General features: G+C 37.2%; 1 protein-coding gene across 7 annotated transcripts in view; it reads left to right on the forward strand.

Moving 5' to 3' along the window:
- The window catches only part of SEC22A (SEC22 homolog A, vesicle trafficking protein), an 85,961-nt gene that overhangs the window by 40,141 nt on the left and 25,114 nt on the right, over window positions 1-20,706 (forward strand). For all 7 annotated transcript variants that reach the window (XM_055568401.1, XM_055568402.1, XM_055568403.1 and 4 more), the window contains one exon: window positions 17,843-17,958. In XM_055568401.1, the coding sequence (XP_055424376.1) occupies window positions 17,843-17,958 (116 nt within the window). The remainder of the gene's footprint in view (window positions 1-17,842; window positions 17,959-20,706) is intronic.

Here is a 20,706-nt window from a genome sequence, read left to right on the forward strand (position 1 = left end):
TATTGGAACTTCAGCATCAGTCCTCCAATGAATATTTAGGACTGATTTCCTTTAAGATTCACTGGTTTGATCTTGCAGTCTAAGGGACTCTTAAGAGTCTTCTCCAACACCACAGTTCAAAAGCATCAATTCTTCAGCGCTCAGCTTTCTTTATGGTCCAACTCTCACATCCATACATGACTACTGGAAGAAACATAGCTTTGACTGGATGAACCTTTGTCAACAAAGTAATGTCTCTGCTTTTTAATATGCTGGCTAGACTGGAGAAGGAAATGGCAACCCACTCCAGTATTCTTGCCTGGAGAATCCCAAGGACAGGGGAGCCTGGTGGGCTGCCATCTATGGGGTCGTGCAGAGTCAGACATGACTGAAGCGACTTAGCAGCAGCAGCAGGTTAGTCATAGCTTTTCTTCCAAGGAGCAAGCGTCTTTTGATTTCATGGCTGCAGTCACCATCTACAGTGATTTTGGAGCCCAAGAAAATAAATTGTTTGTTAAAGAAAATTCCATTGTTTCCTCATCTATTTGCCATGAATTGATGGGGCCAGATGCCGTGATCTTAGTTTTTTGAATGTTGAGTTTCAAGCCCACTTTTTCACTCTCCTCTTTCACTGTTACATTGTTATTCATTAGTAAAAAGCAAAGCAAGGTGTTAAGATACCACTTCATACCCACTGGGATGACTATAACAAGATATACAATAACAAGCGTTGGCAAGGATGTGGAGAATTTGGAACATTCTTGTGTTGTTAATAGGATTGTAAAATGGTGCAGCTGCTTTGGAAAATAGTTTGAAAGTTCTCAGAAGAGTAAACAGAGTTATCATATGACCCAGCAATTCTAGTTCTTGGTACAACCCCAGAAATTGAAAGTGTATGTCTAAACAAAAATGTGTACATGAATATGCATACCAGTTAAAAAGTAGAAATAACCCAAATGTCCATCAACTAATGAATGAATAAAGTGTGGCATATTCACGCAATAGAATATTCAGTTCAGTTCAGTCTCTCAGTCATGTCTGACTCTTTGTGACCCCATGAACCGCAGCACGCCAGTCCTGCCTGTCCATCACCAACTCCCCGAGTTTACCCAAACTCATGTCCTTTAAGTTGGTGATGCCATCTAACCATCTCATCCTCTGTCGTCCCCTTTTCCTCCTGCCTTCAATCTTTCCCAGCATCAGGGCCTTTTCAAATGAGTCAGATCTTCACATCAGGTGGCCAAAATATTGGAGTTTCAGTCTCAACATCAGTCCTTCCAATGAACACCCTGGACTGACTTCCTTTAGGATTGACTGGCTGGATCTCCTTGCAGTCTAAGGGATTCTCAAGAGTCTTCTCCAACACCACTGTTCAAAAGCATCAATTCTTCGGCATTCAGCTTTCTTTATAGTCCAACTCTCACATCCATACATGACTACTGGAAAAACCATAGCCTTGACTAGATGGACCTTTGTTGACAAAGTAATGGTTCTGCTTTTTAATATGCTGTCTAGGTTGCTCATAACTTTCCTTCCAAGGAATAAGCACCTTTTAATTTCATGGCTGCAGTCACCATCTGCAGTGATTTTGGAGCCCCCCCAAAATAAAGCCAGCCACTGTTTCCACTATTTCCCCATCTATTTCCCATGAAGTGATGGGACCGGATGCCATGATCTTCGTTTTCTGAATGTTGAGCTTTAAGCCAACTTTTTTACTCTCCTCTTTCACTTTCATCAAGAGGCTCTTTAGTTCTTCACTTTCTGCCATAAGGGTGGTGTCATCTGCATATCTGAGGTTATTGATATTTCTCCCAGCAATCTTGATTCCAGCTTGTGTTTCTTCCAGCCCAGTGTTTCTCATGGTGTACTCTGCATATAAGTTAAATAAGCAGGGTGACAATATACAGCCTTGACGTACTCCTTTTCCTATTTGGAATCAGTCTGTTGTTCCATGTCCAGTTCTAACTGTTGCTTCCTGACCTGCATACAAATTTCTCAAGAGGCAGATCAGGTGGTCTGGTATTCCTATCTCTTTAAGAATTTTCCACAGTTTGTTGTGATCCACACAGTCAAAGGCTTTGGCATCATCAATAAAGCAGAAATAGATGTTTTTCTGGAATTCTCTTGCTTTTTCAATGATCCAACATATGTTGGCAATTTGATCTCTGGTTCCTCTGCCTTTTCTAAAACCAGCTTGAACATCTAGAGGTTCACGGTTCACGTATTGCTGAAGCCTGGCTTGGAGAATTTTGAACATTACTTTACTAGCGTGTGAGATGAGTGCAATCATGCAGTAGTTTGAGCATTCTTTGGCATTGCCTTTCTTTGGGATTGAAATGAAAACTGACCTTTTCCAGTCCTGTGGCCACTGCTGAGTTTTCCAAATTTGCTGACATATCGAGTGCAGCATTTTCACAGCATCATCTTTTAGGATTTGAAATAGTTCAACTGGAATTCCATCACCTCCACTAGCTTTGTTCGTAGTGATACTTCCTAAGGCCCACTTGACTTTGCATTCCAGGATGTCTGGCTCTAGGTGAGTGATCACACCATCATGTTTATCTGGGTCGTGAAGATCTTTTTTGTATAGTTTTTCTGTGTATTCTTGCCACCTCTTCTTAATATCTTCTGCTTCTGTTAGGTCCATACCATTTCTGTCCTTTATCGAGCCCATCTTTGCATGAAATGTTCCCTTGGTATCTCTAATTTTCTTGAAGAGATCTCTAGTCTTTCCTATTCTATTGTTTTCCTCTATTTCTTTGCATTGATCGCTGAGGAAGGCTTTCTTATCTCTCCTTGCTGTTCTTTGGAACTGTGCATTCAAATGGGTATATCTTTCCTTTTCTTCTTTGCTTTTTGCTTCTCTTCTTTTCACAGCTATTTGTAAGGCCTCCTCAGACAGCCATTTTGCTTTTTTGCATTTCTTTTTCTTGGGGATGGTCTTTGATCCCTGTCTCCTGTACAATGTCACAAACCTCCATCCATAGTTCATCAGTCACTCTATCAGATCTAGTCCCTTAAATCTATTTCTCACTTCCACTGTATAATCATAAGGGATTTGATTTAGGTCATACCTAAATGGTCTAGTGGTTTTCCCCACTTTCTTCAATTTAAGTCCGAATTTGGCAATAAGGAGTTCATGATCTGAGCCACAGTGAGCTCCTGGTCTTATTTTTGCTGACTGTATAGAGCTTCTGCAATATTACTAAGTAATAGAAAAAGAATGAAGTATTGATATTACATGGTACCATATGAACTTTAAAACATGCTAATTGAGAGAAGCCAGGTACAAAAGGTCACATATTTATAATTCATGCATTCAATATGTCCAGAGTAGGCAGATCTACAGAGATAGAAAAGTATATTTGCTGTTGATAGGAGCTGGAGGGAAATAGGCATAATAACTACTAATTGTTATGAGGTTTCTTTTTAAGGTAATAAAAATGTTGTGGAATTAGTTGATAATGATGATACAAGTCTGTGAATACATTAAAATTTCTGAATTGTACACTTTAAAATGATGAATTTTATTATATTTGGATTATATTCAATTATTAAAATCAGTAATAAATGAAGGGGTTATTACTTTAAAGACTTCCAGTAATGATGGAATAGGTAATTGAGACCAATTGTGTGAGTCGCTCAGTCATGTCTGTCTCTTTATGACCCCATGAACTATAGCCTGCCAGGCTCCTCTGTCCATGGAATTCTCCAGGCAAGAATAATGAAGTGGGTTGCCATTTCCTTCTCCAGGGGATCTTCCTGACCCAGGGATTGAACCTGGGTCTCCTGCATTGCTGGTAGATTCTTTACTATCTGAGCCCCCAGGGAAGACATTCAGACCAGTAGTCCCATGAAATACATGTGGACAAGCTAAATGGAATGTATATATTATGTAGAATAATAGGTCTAATATAGAATTTAATTTAAAATATAATGTTCCTGATGTCTTTGGAGACCCAACAAGATTACTAAGAATTACTAGGTTACAGGGGAAAATGGAGGCTCAGGAAAATGAGCCCAATGTTTGGAAATACTTTTTCGGTGGGGAGGCTTTTTCCAGTTCTGGAGGGAACTACTGATAACCTCTCAAGACTTGGGAGACAGGGATTAGAGAGCAGAACCCACCAAGGTGGTGAACCTCATGAGCAACTCTTCAGCTTTGGGTTAGGATTTTGCATGTCTGCACTCTAAGAAAAGGATAGACAGGAAGGAGTACAAAGTAGGTAGGCTTTATGTATGAAGTAGATAGGCTTTATCAGGACTGCAGCTTAGTTTTGAACCATATTGGTCTCTAAAACTGAATTGAGCTGATTACACTGTGCTTTGCTCCAAAGATCCTGGCAGAAACAAACAAATTTCCTAAAAGAAAAAGTCTCACAAGCTTTTAATGTCTACAATACGATTTTGAAAATAGATTGGCAAGCAATCAAAAATAACCAGACCCCTTGAGGAGACTAGACTATGCGAATGCAAACCATTAGACTCTCTCTGTCCCTCTCACAGAAACTGTGGAGGCCAGAAGGCAACTTAATAATATCTTCTAAAAAAGAGGATAACTGCAAATGTAGAATTCTATGGTTAACAAAGATATCCTGAAAGAATAAAGTAGCAGGAATGGATATTATTGCTTTGTTCCTGATTTTGATCTTACCAGGAAAAGCTCAGTCTAAACAGTTAAATACTTATAATACGATATTAACTTAGGGTTTATATTTTATGCCTTTTTACCAGGTTGAGAAAATTCCCTTATATTCCCAGTTTTTATCAGGAACTGAAGTTGTATTCTGTCAAATGCTTTGTCTGCATTTATTGAGATGATTGTAGCTTTTCAAATGTTAAATCAATCTGATGGTTCTGTGATAAACCCCACTGAGGTTTATCCTGTATTATCCTGTTTATATACTCAGATCCAATTTGCTAAAATTTTATTAAGATATTGTACTTGTATTCATCAGGGAGTTGGTTTGTAGTTTTCCTCTTTTGTGATATTTTTTTGGGGGGGGAGGGAGTGTCTGGTTTTGCTAACATGAAAAAACTGGCCTCATAGAATAAATGGAAAGGTATTCTCTCGTCTTCAAAATTTGAGAAATGTTTCTGTAGAAATTTTATTTCTTTAAGCATTTAGTAGGTGAAGCCTTTCGAGCTTCTGGTTTTTGTGATAAGATTTTTATCTACAGATCAGTTTCTTTAGTGAATGTAGTTATTCGAGTTATCTTCTTGAGTGAGTTTTAGTAGTTTGTTCCTTTTAAGAATTCTGACCATTTCACCTAAGTTATTGAATTTTGGGGCATAAAGTTTGACATCAGTCTTCTTAGAGTTTATAATTTTTCTTTTTTTCTAATTTTTTTATTTTTATTTTTTTAATTTTTCTTTTTTTTTTTTTAAAAAGAATATATTTTGTATTGGGGTATAGCTGATAACAATGTTGTGATTGTTTCATGGTGAACAGCAAAGGGACTCAACCATACATATACATGTATCCATTCTCCCCCATAGAGTTTATAATTTTTATCAATTTCCTTAAAAAACTAGCTTTTGCTTACTTTGACTTTTTATTGTTTTGTTTTCTGTTTCATGATTTATGTTTTGGTGTTTATTACTTCCTATCTTTTGCTTCCTTAGAGCTTGGTTCGGAGAAGGCAATGGCACCCCACTCTAGTACTCTTGCCTGGAAAATCCCATGGATGGAGGAGCCTGGTGGGTTACAGTCCATGGGGTCGCTGAGAGTCGGACACGACTGAGCGACTTCACTTTCACTTTTCACTCTTATGCATTGGAGAAGGAAATGGCCACCCACTCCAGTGTTCTTGCCTTGAGAATCCCAGGGATGGGGGAGCCTGGTGGGCTGCCGTCTATGGGGTCACACAGAGTCGGACATGACTGAAGCAACTCAGCAGCAGCAGCAGAGTTTAGTTGAGTTTTCTTTTTGTAGGTTATTAAGGTAGAAGTTGGGTGACTGCAGCCATGAAATTAAAAGATGCTTACTCCTTGGAAGGAAAGTTATGACCAACCTAGATAGCATATTCAAGAGCAGAGACATTACTTTGCCAACAAAGGTCCGTCTAGTCAAGGCTATGGTTTTTCCTGTGGCCATGTATGGATGTGAGAGTTGGACTGTGAAGAAGGCTGAGCGCTGAAGAATTGATGCTTTTAAACTGTGGTGTTGGAGAAGACTCTTGAGAGTCCCTTGGACTGCAAGGAGATCCAACCAGTCCATTCTGAAGGAGATCAGCCCTGGGATTTCTTTGGAAGGAATGATGCTAAAGCTGAAACTCCAGTACTTTGGCCACCTCATGAGAAGAGTTGACTCATTGGAAAAGACTCTGATGCTGGGAGGGATTGGGGGCAGGAGGAGAAGGGGACGACAGAGGATGAGATGGCTGGATGGCATCACTGACTCGATAGGTGTGAGTCTGAGTGAACTCCGGGAGTTGGTGATGGACAGGGAGGCCTGGCGTGCTGCGATTCACGGGGTCGCAACAGTCGGATACGACCGAGCGACTGATCTGATCTGATCTGATCTGAAGGTAGAAGTTGAGGTAGTTTACTTCGGAACTTTCTTTTTTAATACAGACAGTACTGTGTATTTCCCACTAAATATTGCTTTAGCTACATTTCGTGAATTTAAATTATAATCTATTGCATTTTTGCTTTCATTCTATTCAGAATGCTTTTTAATTTCCCTTTTCTTTCATGATCCATGGATTTGTTAGAAATATGTTACATGTTTCAAAATATAGAGATTTTTCAGATGCCTTTCTGTTATTGATTTCAAATTTAATTTCATTGTAGCCAGATAGCAAATTTTGTATAATTTTAATCCTTTTACATTTATTGAACTTGTTTTGTTTTCTCCAAGTATAGTATATCTTAGTAATTTTTCTGTGTTCATTTGAAAAGAATATGTATTCTACTGTTACTGGCTAGATGATAATATATCAATATTGGTGATCACTATCATTTAGATCAAGCTAGTTGATGGTGTTCAAGTCTTTTATACCTTTCTGATTTTCTGTCTATTTCTGTTAATTATTGAGAAAGGGGTGTTTAAATCTCTCACTGTATTTTCAAATTTATGTTTTTTTCCTTTTAGATCTATTGTTTTTATCTTGTATATTTTAAATCTTGTTAAATATTTAGGATTGTTCTCTTGGTGTTATGTACTCCTTTGTCCTTTGAAATTACTTTCTTTATATCCAGTAATATTCTTGGCTCTGCAGTCTACTTTATTAATAGAGCAATGATAATCTTTTTTAAAATTAGTGTATATTTTACCATCTTTTTTCTTTTAACATTTGTTTTTAACATATTTTTAAATAGGTAAATATATTTTTAAAAATACTTATTTAAATAAGTTAATTTAAATAAATACATTTATATATTTTAAAATATATACATTTACTTATATATTTTTAAATGAAATATAGTTGATTTGCAATGTTGTGCTAATTTCTATTTTATAGCAAAGTGATTGAGTTATACGTATCTATCTATATTATACATACTTTTCAATGTTCTTTTCCACTATGGTTTATCACAGGATGTTGACTATAGTTCCATGTGCTATACAGTAGGACCTTGTTTTCCATTTTATATATAATAGTTTGCATCTGCTAATCCCAAGCTCCCAGTCCATCTCCCTTCCCTGCTTGCACCTTGGCCACTACAAGTCTGTTCTCTGTGTCTGTGGGTTTGCTTCTGTTTTATAGACATGTTTATGTCATATTTTAGACTCCACATATAAATGATATCGCATGGTATTTGTCTTTCTCTTTCTGACTTACCTAGTATGATAATCTCAAAGTCCATGTTGTTGTATGCCATTGTATATATGTGCCACATCTTTATCTATTCGTCTGTCAATGCACATTTATGTTGCTTCCATGTCTAGTAAATAGTGCTGCAATGAGCATTTTTGAATTATAGTTTTGTCCGGATATATGCCCCAAAGTGGCATTGCTGGACCATATGCCAACTCTAGTTTTCTGAGGAACTTCTATACTGTTCACCATAGTGACTGTACCAACTTACATTCCCACCAAGGTGTAGAAGGGTTCCCTTTTCTTCATATACCCTTTGCAGCATTTGATATTTATAGACTTTTTAATGATGGCTGTTCTGACCAGTGTGAGGTGGTACCCCATTATAGTTTTGACTTGCTTTTCTCTAATAATTAGTGACGTTGAGCATTTCTCACGTGCCTGTTGACCATCTGTGTGTCTTCTTTGGAGAACGTCTTCTGCTCATTTTTTGATTGGGTTTTTTCCTTGTTCTTGTTATTAAGTTGTGTGAACTATTTGTGTATTTTGGAGTTTAAGCCTTTGTTGGTTAAAACATTTGCAGATATTTTCTCCCTCTGTAGGCTGTCTGTTTTGTTTATTGTTTCCTTTGCTGTACAAAAGCTTGTAAGTTTGATTAGGTTCCATTTGTTTATTTTTGCTTTTATTTATATTGCCTTGGGAGACTGTTGTATTTTTATATTTAAAGAGTGTTTTTTTTTTGTTTTTTTTTAGGTATGTAGTTGGGTCTTTTGTGGGAAAAATCCAATTTGACAATATCTGCCTGTTTACCTATGTATTCAGATCATTGATGTTTAGTGTGCTTATTGGTATGTTGGGGTTTAAACCTATCATCTTGGCTATTTGTTTTTGTTCTTTCGGATTTTGATCACATGTCTCTTTTTCTACCTCTTTTTGTATTGATTACTTTTGATCTATTTTCTGTTCTTTGTTGCCTTATTATACCTCCTTATTTCATTTGTCAGTTTTTATGGTTCTTTTGGGTTTTATAGTCTTTCTTTCCAATGGATAAGCTGACAAGGTAACTTTTGCTTGAGAAAAGACAGTCATTGAAAATACAATTTCTCATGCCTTAACTGTCCTATTTGACAAAAAAAAGAGAAGAGAGATTACTAATATATATCTGATATTTTGTGATATGGTCCTGTGGTAGCTAATAAGCAAGCCTAAAACTAGTTCTGAAAATGAAAACAATTTTTGCCTAAGGGCTGTGTCATTGCTTCAGAATACCTGGAGCCTCTTTTATGATTTTTCTTTCCAGGTTTACTACAGGCTCAAAACATCATCCCTCTTATCCACAGATTTTACATAATTAATTAGTTAATTTTTGGCTGCACTGCATCTTCATTGCTGCACACAAGCTTTCTCTAGTTGTGGAGAGTGGGGGCTACTCTTTAGTCGTGGTGCATGGGCTTCTCATTGCTGTGGCTTCTTGAAATTGTTGCAGAGCACAGGCTCTAGGCACACACACTTCAGTAGCTGCAGCACATGGGCTCAGCATTTATGACATGGGGGCTCTAGGGCAAGTGGACTTTAGTAGTTGTGACACAGGGGCTCTTTTTAGTTGTGGCTCAAGAGCCCTAGAGCATGTAGGCTTCCATAGTTGTGGCACATGGACTTAGTTACTCCACAGCATATGGAATCTTCCTGGACCAGAGATCGAACCTGTGTCCCCTGTATTAGCAGGAGGATTCTTATCCTCTGTACCACTAGGGAAGTCCCACAGATATTTTTAGCAACATTGGATCCCTGGGTCATAAGTGCTGAGTAGAAAAATGTCCTGTATTGAAGTCTGGATCCTTCTGTTGCTTTGGGCCCTCCTCAACCATTGTCATTTAGTAAACATGTTGAAGCATCATACACAAATCTAGAAAGGCGTATTAAGCAATGTATGTTTTCTTAGTGGTATGGGTGGAAAGGTGCAATTTGATCTTTACTTTCAATATTCTCTGACCTTTAACCACCAGAAACTTGATTGAGGTGGTAGACTTTTATAATCTTGTGATTATTTTTTACCCTCTGGCATATATGTCATCTCAAGGTATCTAACCCAAAGCATATACTGTCTGTTCTTCAGGTCCTGTCAGCGTGAGATCCTCAATGAAGTAGATTAATATAATATTCTATGAGGTGTTAAGATGTTAAGTGCTTGTAAGCCAAGATTTAGCAAACTTTTTCTGTAAAAGGCCAGGTAGTAAATATTTTATATTTTACAGGCCATGTGGTCTCTCTTATACCTACTCAACTACTCAACTCTGCTGGTATAGTATGAAAACAGCTATATGCAGTATGTAAAAGAATAGCTGACACTGTCTTGCAGTAAAACTTGATTTATAAAAATAGGTGCTAGGCTGGATTTGGTCCGTGGGTCATGGTTTGCTAACCCCTGCTATGGACCAATCAGTGGCACACAGTTGATAAAACCTAGTGGCAATATGATAAATTTACTGATATCTGTATTAAGTAAAAGCAAAATGCTTCTGATCTTCTGTTTTAGGATAGATAAAAAAAAGTATACAAAAGTTAGTACCTGTGTGCCAGGGAGTTAATTGGTTTGTTCCACATGGAGACTGCATCTGGAAAAGCATGTGCAGTTGGAACCTACAGTAATCTGTTGTCATCCTCTATGATGCACCTAGTTTGGAGACAAACTGGAAAGTTAAAAAGGAGTATGATAGGAATCATCACCTATGCATCTTTTTAAGCGAGCCTCGGGTGGTCACACCAATCTCTGCCGTTAGCCTAGGGATTAATTTTTTGATGATATTTGGATTGAGGGAGCTCCAAGACTTCCATTGGTCTTTCCTTCTCCAGTAGTTTTAATTCCATAGGTCTGGCACTTGCTAAGAATATATGTTCATTAAAATATACACTCAGGATCCAGGAGAATTACCTTAATTTGGGGAAGGGGTTCAATTTGACCTACTAGGAGGAGGACTTGATTAGAAACTCCTTGTATTACTTGACTTCCGTAAGTCTCTACTCTGATGTGTAGATTGCAATGGTATCTTGGATCACCAAATAGGAGATACTTGGAAAATAGGGAGAAATCTGGAATTTGTTATTTTAAGAAAGGGAGAGGAAAATTATAAGAAAGAGAAAATTTTAAAGTAATTGGCAGTTGGAGATTATCATATTAACTTTAAATTTGTTTTTAATTCAGATCAGGCCTGCATAATATTTTCTGTATAGTCTCCCAGTTTAAATATACTTTCTTGTTTTGCAGTTGTCTTTCCTAAATGAATTTATTTTAGAATCTGATTAATAGTTATTTGATAAACATTATTTTGCAGGCCTTTTTCTCTCTTACTTTTGGTATCTTTTTTCTACAGATGTTCTGCTGGGGTCAATATGTTAAATACTATGTCCTACTTTTACTTGTTGTTTTTTTTTAAACATTTTATTATAGAAAAATTTAAACATATATCAAGTAAATAGAATATTATAATTAACACTTTTGTATCCATCATCCAACTGTTATAACTATATCAATATTTTGACATTCTTGTTTCATCTGTACCTCCCCTCACTACCCACTTATCCACTTGATAATTTCTACAGTTCTTTCTCTTTTTCTTTTTAAATTAAATTTTTATACAATTTATAAAGGTTATTTTCCATTTACAGTTACTATAAAATATTGGCTATATTCCCCATGTTGTATAACACATTGCTGAGCCTATCTTATACCCAATAGTTTGCCACAGTTTTCTTTTTTAAGGGAAATTTGCACGTACTAAAATGCACAGATATTTGCTGTGTGGTTCAACAAATGGATACAGTTGTATAAACCACACTCTGTTTCAAAATATAGACTTTACTCTTATTCATGTATGGCACGGCACGGCCAACAGATTAGGAGGTAAGAGTCTTTGCTGTGATTTCCCCAGGAAGGAACGGGAGAGGCAGAGAAAGTACATTTAAGATTGGCTAGATTGAATACTTGTAGTGATACCTGCCCCTGGGGCGCTTCAGGCAGGGGAATAGTGGCCTTCAGTATAAGAACCCTGTAGTTAGGAGTGTGGGCTCCGGATGTGGGGTTTGCTTATGGAAGACGTGCTTGCAGGTGAGTTTTTTGCCATCTCTACGAATTAAATAGTCCCGGGAGAGGCAGTCCTTTTATGTCTGCAAGGCCCCAAGATGTCAAAGCATCAAAAATACAGAGTAAAAAACCATGATAGTACATACACCTTTCACAGTGTGGACCATTTCCATCTTCCTAGAAAGTTTTCTTTATGACCTTTCCCACTCAATCTCTGTCCCACTCCAGACAACCACTATTGAGATTTTTTTCACTTTAAAGTAGTTTTATTTGTTCTAGAGCTTTATATAAACAAGACTATATAGTATAATTCTTGTGTTCAGCCTCTTTTGCTTAATCCAATGTCACATGTATGTTGCATCTCTGTAGTTTGTTCCCCTTTATCGCTGAGTAGTAGTCATTGTGTGGGCATACCACACTTTGTTTATCCAGGGTGGGTAAACATTGGACATTAGCTTGTTTCCAGTTTTTGGTTATTGTAGATAAACCTGTTATAAACATTCATCTTTTGTTGCTGTGTGTTTTCATTTCTCTCAAGTAAGTATTAGGAGTCAAGTTGATAGGTCATGGGTTAGGTGCATGTTTAACTCTTTATGAAACTACCAGCTTTTGGAAGTAGTTGTGCCATTTTACATTCCCACAAGCAATGTTATGAGAGTTTTGATTGCCCTCTATCCTCACCAACATTTAATGTTGTTATTCTTTTAAATTTTATATCCTTCAAAACAAATATATGAAACCCTAAATTTAATACATGTTTCTCAGTTTCTTTAATACCTCTGTTTTTAGCATAAATACTTGGTGGTTAATCAGCATTTTGTCAATCTATGTAATTTCCTAGACAATTTATTAGTTGCCTGCAAATGTGGCTGTATTTGGCTGTTGTCCCACAATGCATGTAGATTTCCCAATCTCTTTCTCATACACACACACACACACACACACACACACCCTCATAATCTAACAAATATTTATTGCTTTTTTCCCTTCAAAGTATTATGCTTAAATATTGTAGGGCATTTTATAAAGACAATAAGCACATGTCTGGTTTCAAGATGGGAAAAGCAAGTAAAAGTCAATAAATACAAGGTAGAATGTGATACATGCTCTAAGATAAAAAGGAAGTAACACTTTTAGACCTTGGAAACTTGAAGGACATGCACATTTTCGACAAGTGGTAATGATAAGAAAGGGTCTTGTAGTGAAAAAAATAGTGTGTTTTTGTACCCTACAATTAGTCTCAGTCATAATTTAGTAAGTTATGCTTATTTAGATAGAACTGACTTGAAATTTCTCTGCGTTTTAAAACCTGTGTCTCCAGGTGTTTTGGACATCATTGAATGACTGCAACTTCTGAACTTTGTCTTTGACTCAGCATAGACACTAGTATTATGAGGAGGTTTGAGGTTAGAATGGGACCATCTTTTTGAATACTCACTATGACTGTTCTGGTACTCTGTTTCACCAATTATTTTTCTTTTCTCTTGATTCTTCTATTTCTTCTTCTCTGAATTTGTTGTTCCACCTATAAATTTATTAAAGTCTCCTTCCTCCACCCCATTACTGGAGAAAAATAATTATTTTTCAATCTTGTTGTATCTGTCAAGCTGTCATCCTGTTTTCCTCTCCTGTAACTGCAGAAGTGTTTACTTACTGCTTCTGCCTCTTACCTTTACTAGTTATTTAACTTCTTGCAGTCTGAATTTTGCCTTCAGCCACTCTTCTGAAACCATTGAATACTTGCTGAAGAGTCAGAACCATCTTAGTCAGTAAATCGAAATCTTTTTTCTTTTCAGTTCAGATGGTCTTTGGCCTGTTTACAGGCATTGTAATCCACGTCTTCTTGATGGTCTCCCTTTCCTGAGCTTCTGTTGCTCCCTCCTCTTCTGTTTGTTCTACATCTGTCTTCCCTGCCTCCTCTTCCTTTCTGTGAAAGCAGTATTTACCAAGGATTTGCTGTTGGCTCACTTCCTTCAGTGTGATCTCATCCAAACCCTTCCATTCAGATGCAGACCTCATCTGTTTTTCCAACTCACCTTTCTTGCATTCTTCAGTTGCTTATTAAACATATCTCATATCTCACCATCACTTCAAGTTTGATATGTTTAAAATGTCTCCGTTCTCAATCAAACCTGGGTTTCTTCCACTGGGTCTGCTAATAGTACCCTTATCTTTCTAATACCTGCACTCCAAACCTTGGCATTTTCCTTGATTTTTTTTTTTTTTTTTTTCATTTCCCACATCTAGTTAGTTGCCAAGTCTAATAATTTTAGATTCTCTAATCTCTCTCACCTCTTTCTTCTCCATTTCTACTTCACTATCCTAATTCAGGTCCTCAATTCAGTCAGTATCTTACAATGACTCACTCATGAGTTTCTTAATGCAGAGTTGTAGAAAAAGTATGGGCTTTTCAGACCCAACTGCTGATTGTGAAGATGGCCCTTACTAGCCATCTTAGAGCAAATTATTTAACCTCAATTTGTAGGTGAGAAAATTCAAACACAAAGAATTTAGTCATTCCTACCTCACGAAGTACACTGTTTTAAAGGATAAATGGGACTGTATATCCCTAGTGAGAAGGCACTAAGAAAATATTATGTATCTCTCTCTACTTTTAATCTCTTTACAACCCATTTACAGGTTAATATTATTTAAGAACAGCTTTAATCATCAATCTTGCTCTTCCATGTTTCCCTGTTGTTGAGTTTGTTCATAATTTTTAGCCTCATATTTCAGACTGTTAATTTGTTTCAGCCTCCCTTTCTTACCTAATTTCTTCCTACTTTTATAAACATCTTTTTGAGCAAAACCAAACCAGTAGCAATGCCCAATAGCAAAGTGGTTAAGAGCACGAATTCTAGAGTCAAGCTGTGTGTGTGCCCAGTCACTCAGTCATGTCTGACTCTTTGCAATCCCATGGACTGTAGCCTGCCAGGCTTCTCTTTCAGTGGAATTTTCCAGGCAACAATATTGGAGTGGGTTGCTATTTCCTACTCCAGGGAATCTTCCCAGCCCGAGTCAAACCCAGGTCTCTTGCATCTCCTGCATTGGCAGGCTGATTCTTTACCACTGTGCCACCTGGGAAGACCCACCTAAATTTAAATCTCAGTTCCTTTACTCAGTTTGGGCAAATTTCTCAATCTCCCTAAACCATAGTTTCCTGTTAGAAAAAACTTCGACAACTGTAGTGTGTACTGCATTGAATTCTTGGAAGGATAGCATGAAATTGTATATATGAAGCACTTGCCGCTTGGTACATTGAGAGCAGCCACTATTAGAAGGATTAGAAGTAGTGGCAGTGGTTTTTGTTGATGCTGTTATTATTTGCTTCTCCCATTTTCATCTCCAGGCTCCTCATGTTCTTTTCTCTGTGTGGAGTACAGTTCTTCCCATTTGTACGTGTCTAAGTTTTAACCATCTTTAAAGACCTACCTTGGTTCTCTTACCATTGCCATGTCACCTAGTTATCTTTGCTCTTCAGAATTCCCTAACTCTTTTAATTTAGAATGCTTATTACTTCCATGAGCTTATCTGTCCATTTTGCTGTAAAAGACTAGAAATGCCTTGCAGGCAGATTGGATAATTCGTTTTTTTTTAATCCTGTAAAGCACAGCATCTTACACAGAATCATGCCCAAAAATGTATGCTGAATAAATATATTAGTTCACTATACCCAATAGCCCTTTTGTTCCAAGGGATTTGCTCTTATTTCTTTGGGAATTTTTTTAAACTTTCCATTAATCATTGGCACATTAAAATTTTAATTTTGATGTGAAAATGCAGTTATTGGGCTCAAGGAGACTAATCTAAAAAAAAAAGCATCATAGCAGAAGACAATAATAGCTAAACAAATAAAAAGTGATCTGGTAGTGTTATTTTGAATTAAACAAAACTATTATTTTCTATATTACCTCTCATTTCTTCGTTTCTTACTGTTCTAAACCTGCTTTATACCTAATAGTACCTATCATGGTGCCAAATTAAAATGTGAAGTAAGCATCTGTGGATAATAATTCATCTAAAATCTGTTTTATAAAAAAATATGTAATATAATTCATTGAAATGTGATTAAATATCTTGTTCAATTCATTAAAATGAGAAAGTGTCCTTACAAAGTGTCAGCCTCACATTTTGTGCAGGTGGAGTTTTTCTTAGTAAGCATTCCCACAGGTATTAGGAAGGGGATGGGGTGGGAGTGGGGGAATCTCCACTTGAGAATTTTCTTTCTTGTGGTGATTTGGCACCTTTCCAGCCTGTCCGTCAACATAATTTGTGCTTTGTCCTTGTTAAAGGAGGCTTGTCATTTGCTTTAATGCCTTTAAAAATGTTTCTAGTTATTTGAAATAATTTTTAAGTCGTATACTATCATTATAAAGAGAGTGCTCCAAGGGCCTAAGAGGCAAGTCTTAGAAACTTGGTAAATATTATTATTTATTTCTTAAATAGCTATTGATCAACACATTAAAATGGTAATATTTTTTCATTCAAGAACGGCCATTCCTTACTTGACCACAAAAGGCTATGGTTCTTAATTACAGTATAGATTACTATTTGGTTTTTTGGTAAGATAAACTTGTATACTTTTGGAGAAGGTAATGGCAACCCACTCCAGTACTCTTGCCTGGACAATCCCATGGGCATTAGAAGTGTTATTTCTGTAATCTGTTTAGTTATCAGGTAGCTTTGTGCTTGAGGTCCTTGCTAAGGATTTCTTTTTTACTTGGAGGTCAGTTCCCCCTTACTACCCAGAGGGAGTAGAGAAGGATGGAGGGAGGGATGCAGAATAGGACTAATTGTTAGACCATTGGATAGATTCTTAAGTTGTGCGATTTTTTCTCTAGTGATAGAAAATCTGGTACCAATACTTTACAAAGACATTTAGTTTTTGCTTTCATATTAATCTCAAGGAAATTAACTGGGAGAACAAGCAGTTAGCTTTGGCACAGAAGAAATTTAAGAAAATATATCCTATATTTGGATTCCTACTGAATTTGAGGAATAACTTTTTTTCGTGACATGTGGGTTTTTGTGTTTTTATGAATTATTTAGGGATGCTTTTCTGCTGTAATGGTTGAATATAAGTTGCAAAGATTTAATCCTTTATATTAATGTTCTACCTCATTAACTTCATTGTTAGGGCTTTTACACTTCAGTGATTTAAAATAAAATGATCTAAATATAGTTCTATTGTCCTCTTTTTCCCTCTCTCTCCCTTTTGAGGTCTAGATGATTATGTATTTAATTTTGTGTTTTCATTTAGACTCTATAGTTAATTTTGTTAACTGCAGAATGATGAAGGGAAGCTATTGTATATCTAAATGTGTTATACCGTAAAGCCCTGATGGATAGGGCATGTGTCTGTAAAATAAACTGGTCACTTCATCAACTGTTGTTTTATCTTCAAGTGGTCTTCAGAGACCAGGAGCCTCATAACTGTAAGAGTCCATTCTATTATAGAGTTCAGATCAGTGGTTATAGATGAGCTTTCACATATACCCTGTGGTATTTATAGCCCTGGGACCCAAATAAGGAAGAGCTTTGCTTAAAAGCAAGCTATGTTTGTCCTTTAAAATGTTTCCTAAGCATTTTCAGAAAAAATAGGAATTATGCAGTGAATTTCTGAGCAAAGTCACCTTCGCAAATATTTGCAGCTAAAAAATATACATGTTTGCAGCTACTTGTAAATGGTAGACATATTTAGGCAATAAGATTTTTTTCCTATATGGTTTACTGGCAAATGTGAGAACTCCTTAGCACTATGTACCTCAAATGCAAATTAGGTGTCTTTGTTAAAAATGTAGGAAAAAAGTTAACTTGAGTTCAAGGGAATGAAGCTGTCATGTCAGACATTTTGCATTTTAAAAAATATGTAATTTGTAAGGTATATTATTACATAATTTTTTGAAGATTCACCAATATTTGATCCATATAAATTAAGCAGTGAATTTCATTTTATATAAGTATAGGTATTGATGTGAGATATTGATGTTCATTTCTGATCATTTCTTTTATTTTTCAGCTCACCAGAGACTGGAACCAGCAACTCTTTCAGGGATTGTGGCATTTATCCTTAGTCTTTTATGTGCTGCTCTGAATTTAATTCGAGGCTTTCATGCCATAGAAAGTCTCCTGCAGGTACTGTGCTATTTTTGCTATTTCAGGTGACTGTGCCTTTTGATTCCACTTGTTACACAATTGATTTAGATTTGGTTATTAGTACAACTTACTGTGCTCAGATTGTGTATCCTTTATACTACTCTAGTTTCCTCTCCCCTTAAAAACACTACTTTCTAGTTGGCTTCTTCGACTTAACTAACAAATATTTATTTATTATCTGCTCTGCAGGAAGCACTGTTTAGAGGTATTCTGGGGAAACCAAGATATGTGTGACAAGGGCCTTGCAGTCTCAGGCCCTGGAATTGAATTGGGAGGCAGAGAAGTCCACAAATAAATGACAAGTACAGAGAGTTTGAAAGAGGAGTCAGGATACGAGAAGGAAGCTCTGAGAGGGGCGGTGAGCAGGACCTGGAAGGACCTGAGTAGATAGAGATAAGCAGAAGAAAGAGGAGAGCACTCATAGGCAGGTTTTCGTCCTGCTTTTGGGTTTCCTACCTAGTTATCTGCTTTTTTTCTTTTTTATTGACGGCTACCTCTGAAATCGCTAATTTTTTCAGATATTGCCAACTATTTTGTTTTCCAGAGGAGTTTCTTCCAGAGACTATAGCTATCAGAACATACTTTTTCTCTTACTCTTTTTGTAAACTTTTGAAACTTCCTTTCTTGAAATTACACACATCTCCCCTTTTCCTTTCCCTGTTTTTACTCACATTCTCTGAAGAGTTTTTGACACTTAGACATTGTAAATTAGTTCTCTTTTTTTTTTTTGGCCAGTATTATGCTAAAAATATCATTTGTAAGAACCCAGTCAAGGCACTTTATATTCTGTTTTAAAGTTGCTGTTAGTTTGGGGAATACACAAGAGAGTGACATCTTGAGTACCTTCTGAAAGTCCTCAGCCATATGAAGCCAAGAGCAGAGGACATCACAGCTTTCAGGCAACCGAGCTATCCCTCCAGGGGGATTGGGGGTCTTCTTATGACTTCCCAGCTCCTCTCCTGAACATCCAGGCCTGCAGGTAAAGCCCCTGTTCCCTTTCAGGCACAGGGCAGCTGGCTGCTGTCTCTTGGCATTCCTACCCTGGTTGCTTAGCTGTTTAGCTTTATTCTAGTAAGTCATCAATTTCAAACCACTTAAACAACCTGCCAAAAAGAAACAAAGGCAATTTGGAGACTGCTGACTGGAAAAAGCTGATAAATAAGATCTTCTCTTGCCTTAAAAAAAAAAAAAAAAACTTGATATAGTGGGAAGAACAGTCGTATAGAAGTGTGAGAGCTGATTTTTGTTTGTGGATGAGCAAGAGAGAGGGTTGACTCCAGCTGAGCTACTGATTAGCTCTGTGACCTTGAATTGTTCACCTTACTTTCTGGCTCCTCAGTTTCATTTCTTATAAAATGAAGCAGACTTCCCTGGTAGTCCAGTGGTTAATATGACTCCTTACTGGGAATTGAACCCATGTCCCCTCCAATGCAGGGGACATGGGTTCAATCCCCAGTAAGGGAATTAAGGTTTCCACATGGTGTGCAGCACAACCAAAAAAAAAAAAAAAAAGGCAAAATACATCCAAATAAATCCATCATGTTAAAAAAAAAAAAGTGAATGGTGAATGGATAAACAGATTTCAGCAAACTATACAGTGGAATATTATTCAGTAATAAAAAGAAGTGAGCTATCAAGCTACAAAAAGACATGGCTAAACCTTAAGTTCATATTGCTTAATGAAAGAAGCCAGTTTGAAAAAAAAACTTATATACTAAGTGATTTCAACTATATGACATTTTGAAAAAGGCAGAACTCTAAAGACAATAAGTGAACAGATTTGGAGGGATGGAGGAAGGGAGCATGAGGATTTTCGGGCAGTGAAACTGTTCCTATTATAATGGTGGTTATGTCCTTATAGTGCACATATAGTGTTAGTTGCTCAGTCGTGTCTGACCCATTTGCGACTCCAAGGACTGTAGCCCACCAGGCTCCTCTGTCCATGGAATTCTCCAGGCAAGAATACTGGAGTGGTTAGCCATTCTCTTCTCCAGGGAATCTTCCCAACCCCGGGATCGAACCTGGGTCTCCTGCATTGCAAGCAGATTCTTTACTGTCTGAGCCACCAGGGAAGCCCTATGTCATTATACATTTGTCAAAACCAGTAGAATGTACAACACAAAGAGTGGGCCCTAATGTAAACCATGGACTTCAGTTAATAATAGTATGTCACTATTGGTTCATCAGTTGCAATGTTAGTGCATGATGTTAATGATAGAGGAAAGTGAGTAGGGGAAAGAGTGGATATATGGGAACTCGCTGTACCATCTGCTTAAATTTTCTGTAAACCTGAAACTGCTCTAAAGAAAGCAGTCTGTTCATACGTACACACACCTCCCCACTACCACCAGATTAAAGCAAAGACTGGAGGCACATTCTCCAGACTTTGATATTTCATTAGGTGTGGCTCTACTTAGTTAAAGTACAGCTTGTTACACTTGGCCAGCTCTTAAGAAATGGTGGATGGGGCTTTCTTTTCTAACAGAGTGGCAGAGTGTTCCCCTTCACATGGGCCAGGTAGGGACACCAGAGCCCTAGCCAGAATGGAGCCTGGGTTCAGAAGTCTGATTTGTATTTCATAGTCGGATATACAAATTTTTGCTGTCTGAGAACTATGGCCATTTTGAGAAAGCCACTGAGAGACAGAGCAGGTTCTCTGAAATTGTACCCACCAGTCTCTCTCAGCTTGGCCCCCAGCTCCCCTCATCAAGATGTCCTGGGAAATAA

This window comes from Bubalus kerabau, chromosome 2 (assembly GCF_029407905.1).
Source record: "Bubalus kerabau isolate K-KA32 ecotype Philippines breed swamp buffalo chromosome 2, PCC_UOA_SB_1v2, whole genome shotgun sequence".
Classification (NCBI taxonomy): Eukaryota; Metazoa; Chordata; class Mammalia; order Artiodactyla; family Bovidae; genus Bubalus; species Bubalus kerabau.